Source organism: Mandrillus leucophaeus, unplaced genomic scaffold, assembly GCF_000951045.1.
Source record: "Mandrillus leucophaeus isolate KB7577 unplaced genomic scaffold, Mleu.le_1.0 Scaffold546, whole genome shotgun sequence".
NCBI lineage: Eukaryota > Metazoa > Chordata > Mammalia > Primates > Cercopithecidae > Mandrillus > Mandrillus leucophaeus.
In genome coordinates this window covers 591,027-599,318 of record NW_012105875.1, presented here as the reverse complement: position 1 = coordinate 599,318, position 8,292 = coordinate 591,027, and the positions used below count along the sequence as shown (strand labels likewise).

At 55.1% G+C, this 8,292-nt stretch overlaps 1 protein-coding gene across 1 annotated transcript in view; it reads left to right on the top strand.

Moving 5' to 3' along the window:
- Positions 1–1,880: 1,880 nt before the first annotated feature.
- The window catches only part of KCNN4 (potassium channel, calcium activated intermediate/small conductance subfamily N alpha, member 4), a 36,156-nt gene continuing 29,744 nt past the window's right edge, over positions 1,881–8,292 (top strand). Inside the window, exons 1-2 of the mRNA XM_011997715.1 lie at positions 1,881–2,687; positions 6,675–6,770. Of these exons, the coding sequence (XP_011853105.1) occupies positions 2,529–2,687; positions 6,675–6,770 (255 nt within the window). The 5' untranslated portion in view covers positions 1,881–2,528. The remainder of the gene's footprint in view (positions 2,688–6,674; positions 6,771–8,292) is intronic.

Genomic DNA, 8,292 nt, shown 5'->3' with positions numbered 1-8,292 from the left:
AGACCAGGAGAGACTGAGACAGGAAGCAAGGCCCAAAGAACTAGAGAAAGAGCCGGAGAGGGAGGAGGGAGACGTGGAGAGCCTGGCGGCCAGTGGGCAGGGGTACCCAGGCTGCAGGCTCGGAAGTGCCTGGCGGCTGCACTTTCTCCAAGTGGACGCATGTGTGGTGTCTGGGCGCGCCCGGGTGTGTCTCCAGCCCTCTCCCGCCAAGTCTCGCCGAGTGGGTAATCGTGTGTGCTGAGGGGCGGAGCCCCCGCAAGGGTTGTGTTTTTGTCACTGGGCGTGTCCGTGTGTATGGTTTGGTGTCCCTGGGTGTGTTTGTGTGGGCTGCCTCGGTGTGCAACCAGGCATGTCTGTGCGTGTCGCGCTTCCCTGGGGCTGGTGGGTCCAGGGTCCCACATGACCTAGGACACAAGGAAGGGGAGGGTTGTGTCCGCGGGTTCCTCCCAGATGGGTGTGCATGAGGCCAAGGGCAGTGTCACCAGGTCAGTGCACGACGCTGGGAGGCGATGTGCGTCACCAGGTCAGTGCATGGCTGTGTGTCTCCACAGGAGGGTTGGGTCTGTGTCAGAGCGTATGGTATACAGGCCCATGAGTGGCTCATACCACGACGCATGGTGATGTCCTTTGTCGTGTGTCACTCTGAGAGTCACTGTGCGCATTCCACACTTCCATTTGCTGCTGTGTGTGGCAGTGTGTGTGTTTTCTCTTGGTGGGTCTCCTGTATGTAACATTGTGTATCACTCAAGGACGTGACATTGTGTCTCACGTCAGGGTCCATGTCCCTGTCCGGGGCCTCTTCCTTCCCAGCCCCCAGCACCCAGCCTGAGTGCCAACCACCCCAAGTGTCTTGTGTTTGTGTAGCTGTGTGTTATGTCGGAGGATATGTCCCGCTCCCCAGATGCTGGTGTTGTGTGGGTGGTGGTAGGCCTCAGTGTCAGTGGTATCAGTGAGTGGTGACATCTGGTGTTTTATGGGACACATGGTCGTTTGTGGAAGGTTGGGTGTGCTGGAAACATTGTGTCTATGTGTTTTGTGTTGCTGTGTGCTGGTGTATTACTCCGTGCGTGTTGTCTGTGTGGCCACGCATGTTGGAATATAACATGTGCTGGGTTGTGTGGCGGTATTGTCGGTGATGTTTGGGTGTGGCTCATGGGTCAAAGATGATGGTGTATGTTGCGTTTATTTTCTTGTTTTTGTTTGTTTTAGAGACAGGATCTTGCTATGTGGCCCAGGCTGGTCTCAAACGCCTGGGCTCCAGCGATCCTCCCACCTCAGCCTCCCAAACTGCTAGGATTACAGACATGAGCCACTGCACCCAGCCGTATGTTGCATTTGGGCACTGGGGTCTATGAAGGTCCAACCCCATCCCCCTCCCCCGGGGCACCATCCTGGGTCGTGTCCTGTGTGACCAGAATATACCAGAATCATCTTGCTTCAGGCATGTGCTGCTTGGGTTTCTCCGTGTGTCTCTGTACCTTGTAGGTCTCCGCACGCATCCACTCAGCATGTCCTCTGACCATACATTGGAATCGCATCACACACCGGAGCACGCTGGATCAGTGTGTGTTTTGAATCATAACCGTGAGCACTTGTGTTCGAGTCAACAGGTGCCACAATGTATGTGCATTTCTCTAGGTGCTGGGTGATCGGGGGCTGCTCTAGATATGTCCCTAAATGTTGTGTGTCTGCACATATCGGGTTTCATTCCAAGGGTGTGTAGTGTTTAGGAAACTGGGACCGCCCCGTGTTTCTGTAGATGTGTGGTGTGTGGCGTCGGGGTGTCAGTATTTTACTATATATTATGTGTTTGTGTAACACCTGATGTATGTTGTGTTTGTGTGGCCACAGATGTGCATCATCCTATTTGTGGTGTTTGGGTAAGGCTCTTTGTGTCAGAGAAAGTTGTGACAACTTTGAGTGTAATATTTGTGCCTGTGTGTGGACGATGTTTGTGTGGCTGTGTGTGCCACGGGACGCTGCCTGCTTGCTAAGTGCTGGTGTGTGTCACACCATGTGTGTGGTGTCTGGGTGTGGCTGTGGGTTTCGGAGCTTGCTGGGAGTTGTGAGTCACTCTGTGTAGGTTGTGTTGTGTGCCCTGGTGTGTTAGTCTCTGTCTTGGGCCGTGGAGTGTCCTTCGGTGTCTGGGTGTGGTGAGTGGAGGTGTGTGTCACAAGGTACAGACCATTGTGTGTGACAAAGCCCATCGTGTGTCGGTGTGTGTCTTTACCCACGTGGATGGACGTCTCTTTCTTGCTCTGCCCCAAGACACACCCTAGCCCCTCCTTATTCTCAAAAGGGGGAGCTGGGGAGCCTCCCCCTACCCTGGGGCCTCCCCTGCCCCTCCCCGCCCTCCCTGGCCGCCACCACTCCCCAGAGGGCACAGGGCTCTGCTGTGCCTCAGAGCAAAAGTCCCAGAGCCAGCAGAGCAGGCTGACGACCTGCAAGCCACAGTGGCTGCCCTGTGTGTGCTGCGAGGTGGGGGACCCTGGGCAGGAAGCTGGCTGAGCCCCAAGACCCCGGGGGCCATGGGCGGGGATCTGGTGCTTGGCCTGGGGGCCCTGAGACTCCGAAAGCGCTTGTTGGAGCAGGAGAAGTCTCTGGCCGGCTGGACGCTGGTGCTGGCGGGAACTGGCGTCGGACTCATGGTGCTCCATGCAGAGATGCTGTGGTTCGGGGGGTGCTCGGTGAGTGGGGCATGGTGGCTGGGAGCTGGGACTCCTGGGTCTCAGAGAGGAGGGACTGGGGGCTTGGACTCCTGGGTCTGAGGAAGGACGGGCTGAGGGTCAAGACTCCTGGGTCTGAGGGAGGAGGGGCTGGGGCTTAGACTCGTGGGTCTGAGGGAGGAGGGGCTGGGGGTCAGAACTCCTAGATCTGAGGGAGGAGGGACTGGGGGTCAGGACTCCTGGATCTGAGGGAGGAGGGACTGGGGGTCTGGACTCCTGGATCTGAGGAAGGAGGGGTTGAGGGTCAGGATTCCTGGGTCTGAGGGAGGAGGGGCTAGGGGTCAGGACTCCCGGATCTGAGGGAGGAGGGACTGGGGGTCAGGACTCCCGGATCTGAGGGAGGAGGGACTGGGAGTCAGGACTCCCGGGTCTGAGGGAGGAGGGACTGGGGTCAGGACTCCTGGGTCTGAGGGAGGAGGGACTGGGGTCAGGACTCCTGGGTCTGAGGGAGGAGGGACTGGGGTCAGGACTCCTGGGTCTGAGGGAGGAGGGACTGATGGTCAGGATTCCTGGATCTAAGGGAGGAGGGGTTGGGGGCCTAGACTCTTGGGTCTGAGAGAGGATGGGCTTTGGCTGGGACTCCTGGGTGCTCCCAGGGGAGAGTTAGTTGTTGGGAACCTCTGCACAAGGAAGGGAATATTTGTTTCAGTGTTTCAGTCTTTGAAGATGTTGCCATTAGACGGCCGGAGGTCCAGGACCCCTGGAGGCCAGAGGGTGGCTGATCAGACACTCAAGTCCCCCAAGAGCCAGTAAGGGGAGAGGTAGCCCCAGGTTTGGTGAAGGGAGGGTGGAGGAAAGACAAAGTTCTTCCAGTAGGCGGCAGCTCTTTGGTCCTTATCTAACCTCTAATGTTTACCCAGTGCCTTAGATGCGAAGGACAGAAAAACTGCCTGGGGGTGGGGATGGGAAATGGGAAAGGAACCTCTCCCCTGACCTGCCTCCCCCATCCCACCCCCAATCCAGTCTCTGTTGTTAACAAGCTCGATTTCTCCCCAAATCTGCATATGCTAATTAGTCAGGGAAATAGAGGAGAGGTAGGCTCACAGGGGCCTGGACCCCTAGGTACCAGGGAAGGAGGGGGCTGGGTCCTGGATTCCTGAGTCTTAAGGAGAAGGGGGTTTTGAATGTCTTTGGGGAAGAGGGGCTGACTGAAGATCGTGGTGAGTAGGGAAGAAAGGGGAAAGCGGGGTCAGGACAGGTCTCAGCAGGCTGCCGTCACATTCCAGCCCTGGTCAGGCCAGTGATGGGGCAGATGAAGGACAAGGGTTGGAATAAGTGGCTTGAGGGGAGAACAGACTTACTCAACAGGAAAGGAGGGGCTGGAGACCTCTCTGGCGGAAGGGTTGTGGAACTGGGCTGGTAGAGCCAGGAGCAGACACTGATTTGAAGTTTGGGTAGATTCCTGAGGGTCTGATGTCCGACTCGGATCTGGAGGGGGTGGTGGGCAGCTCTGAAGTGACCAGGAGTCACATGGAGGGTCAGACAGGCAGCTTCCTCTGGCCGGCGGCGGGCACTGAGGGGGTGGGGCCGCCGAAGTCCATGCCAACAGGAAGCATGGCCGGGGCCTGGCCGCTGCTGGAGCACCACACCCAGCAGCCAAGGTGGGAACACAGTGACCCTGGCAGATGGGAAGAGTCAGGGTCCATCCTACCCCACTTCCCCCCTCTGCTTTCTCACCCCTCATTTCTTCCTTCCCTCCACCATGGCCAGGTCACCGCCTCTATCAGTAGGACCTTGGGGAAGCTGTTCCAACCCTCTGAACCTCAATTTCCCCATCTGTAAATTAGGGTAAGGGTTAAAATACATGACCCTAAGGGTCACCCTTCACCCTTTTTAATTTATTTTTTGTAGAGATGGGATCTTGCTTTGTTTGCCCAGGCTGGTCTTGAACTCCCGGACTCAAGCAATCCTCCTCCCTCAAAGTGCTGGGATTACAGGCCTGAGCCACAGCTCCTCAGTCCCCTTTTGAGGTCTCTCTTAATAACACCCATGGCCCCTCACCACCTCCATCTCAATCTAATGAGCTCATTTCTGCAAAGGACCCAGACACCTGCTCCCCAAGGGGAGGGGCTGGCAGAGAGGCAGGTGCCAAACCCTAGGAAGTCCAAGGGAACCAGATAGAGATATCCAAAAGCACCAGGTGGGGTGGAGGAGGAGGGATGGCGAGAGGTACAGAGAGAGACAGAGCCACAGAGATACACGGAGAGGAAGAGATAGAGAGATGGAGACAAAGATGCAGTAAGATAGAGGTCCAGCTAAACCGAAAGACAAAGAGGGCTATCAAGCTACTGAGAAATCCACCAGTAAGGGATACACACATGGTGTTAGAAAAGACAATAGAAACAGAGACCCTCAAAACACACAGAGGGACAGAAACAACCATCCCTAGAGTCAGAGAAATTCAGAGAGCAGAGTACAGGCCCAAGTGCAGACAGGTCCGGGATATGGGGGAAGAGGAACTGGAAAAGTAGAGAAGACCACCAGAGAAGTGAATTGCAGTGTGAGGAGGGGGCTTGTTGTCTAGTGGTGTGGGGGGTTGAGACAGACTGACGAAGGAGGCAGGGAACCAGGGAGCCATAGAAGGTGGGGGAGGGCTGGTGACAACAGCACTATTGTTCTGGTAGGGGGTTGGGGAGCAGCCCCTGGGGCAGGAAACTGGCTCTCTTCCCCTGCTCAGAGGCGTGGTGCTGGCCCAGCCAGGGGAGCTGGCAGCCCTCTTAGGAGAAACAGGTGCAATGGTTTGTAAGGATGCCCACGTGGACCCCTCCCCCTGCAAATACCCGCCAGGCAGGGACCAACCCCTCTTAGGAAATCCAACAGTCCCAGTCCCCTCTAAACCCCTCTCTCCAGAATTCTAGATTCCTCCAAGGTTGTGCCACACAAAGAGAGGGAAAAAAAAAAAAAAAAAAAAAGCAACAACTGCTCCGTGGTTTCTGGAGGCCCTGTGCTTCCGGCCAGATCTGCCCTGGGCTTAGAGCCAGAAGAGAGGGGCGGGGCGGGGGGTGGGGAGCTGCAGGGAGGCAGAACTGAGGGGGCTGGCTCAGAGCTGAGGCTGGGGTCTCAGGGACTCAGCCCTCTGGATGAGAGCAGGAAAGGGTGTGATTCAGTCTTTGAGGACTGAATGGTAGTTTCTACATTCTTCCAGATTTGGGGTTGGGGATGGTTGAAGTTGGTTTCTAGGGCAACACCAGCTGGGTGGGAAGGGAAGGGGAGGGGGCACTCTCCAGAAGCTAGATGTCTTTTTCTAGACACCACACACACACACACACACACACACACACACCCCTGCAGAACTATTTTTGATGGGAAACAGGACAGGAATAAGAAGGAATGTGAGTTTCAAGGCCCCCCTTCATGGATATGGGTCTTGGGAGAAGAGCTGAGGAAGAGGGTAGACACCAGCATCTGAACAGGGTTGAGCTGTTGGGGAGAAATAGAGCATTCCTGGGGACCAGATGATGGTGTTTTTTTGTTTGTTTGTTTGCTTGCTTGCTTGTTTCAAGACGGAGACTCACTCTGTTGCCCAGGCTGGAGTGCAGTGGCGCGAACTCTCAGCTCACTGCAACTTCCACCTCCTGGGTTCAAGAGATTTTGGTTCCTCAGCCTCCCAAGTAGCTGGGATTACACACCTAGCTAATTTTTGTATTTTTAGTAGAGACTGGGTTTCACCATGTTGGCCAGGGGGTCTCAAACTGCCGACCTCAGGTGATCTGCCTGCCTCGGCCTCCCAAAGTGTTGGGATTATAGGTGTGAGCCACCGCACTGGGCCCAGATGATGGTTTTGAGACTTCCCCAGAACCGATACATCAAGAGGGACTGGTCTGTGGGGGAAGGAGGCTAGGAAAATTGGGAATCGAAAAAAAAAAATGGTGGTTTTGAAGGAAAGGTGGAGGGCCAGGTGGAGGGAGACCTGAGATCTCACACTCCTTTTTCTGTCCCTCCTGACAGTGGGCGCTCTACCTGTTCCTGGTTAAATGCATGATCAGCATTTCCACCTTCTTACTCCTCTGCCTCATCGTGGCCTTTCACGCCAAAGAGGTCCAGGTAGGGCAGGCCCCGCCCCTAAGCCTTGCTCCCCTCAGTGCCCTGTCAGCTCATACTTTCCATCCTCCTCCTCCTCCTGATCTGAGTAATGAAGTTCCTCTGCCCCAGATGCTGTGTCCACACCCTCACCCACCCAGATGGGATGAACCACGAGCAGACAGGCAGAGCCTCCCCAACCAGCCCCGCTCTTCCCCTGTAGCCCCTGGTCCCCTCTTGCACACTCACAGATGCTGAGAGCGAACCTGCAGCCCTGCTTCTGCCCCCAGGCCTCTGTCCACTCTGCTCCCAGGCAACCTCAGCCTTCCAGATCTCTGTACTCCAACATCGCATCCCCAATCCAGTCCCCATGCAACCTAAGGTCCCAGAGGTGCCCACTCCTTTCCTTTTTTTTTTTTGGCCTGTTGCCCAGGCTGGAGTGGAGTGGCACGATCTCTGCTCACTGCAACCTCCACCTCCTGGGTTCAAGCAATTCTCATGCCTCAGCCTCCCAAGTAGCTGCGACTAAAGGCAGATGCCACCAGGCCCGGCTAATTTTTTTGTATTTTAGTAGAAACGGGGTTTCACTGTGTTGCCCAGGCTGGCTTCCAACAAATGAGCTCTAGCAATCTGCCTATCTTGTCCTCCCAAAGTGCTAGGATTACGGGCTTGAGCCACTGCACCTGGCCCAGTCCTAGGGGTGCCCACTCCTAATCACCCTATCTCTGTGCCAATAACCTCCCTCTTGCCCCAGACCCAGGAATTCTCCCCATCCATACTCCACCTTGGGTCTCACCCAAACACGTCCCATCCCCCACTGCCCCATTGCCCCAGATGCTGTTGCTCCATTCCCTTTCCCCTCTTCCGCGTCTCCTATCATAACTTTGCATGTAAAATGGGGATTATCGGTCATGTGTGGCAATTCTGTGAGCAGTGCCTGGCACATAAGAGGTGCCCAGTAAACAGTGCACATTATCATCTTATCATAGAGTAGTCAAATGGTCTGTAGCTCAGTGCACCATTGCCCATGGGAGGGACCTGGACCTCAGTTTCCATATCTATAAAATGGTGGCAATAATAAATAATATCAATCTCACTGGGCTGTGGACATTTACTAAGTCACAACACGTAAATGGGATAGAGCAGTGTCTGGCGTATCCACAGTGCCCAGTACATGCTGATTTTGCTATTGTTATTGTTTTGTTTTGTTTTTGTTTATTTTGAAATGGAATCTCACTCTGTCACCCAGGCTGGAGTGCAGCAGTGGCGTGATCTCGGCTCACTGCAACCTCTGCCTCCCGGGTTCAAGTGATTCTCCCACCTCACACTCCTCAGAAGCTGGGACTATAGGTGTGCGCCACCATGCTCGGCTTAGTTTTGTATTTTTCAGTAGAGATGGGGTTTCATCATGTTGGCCAGGCTTATCTCGAACTCCTGACCTCAAGTGTTCCACCCACCTCAGCCTCCCAAAGTGCTGGGATTACAGGCGTAAGGCTTTGTTATTGCTGATATTATTATTACAGTTATTACGCGTGTCAACCGAAAC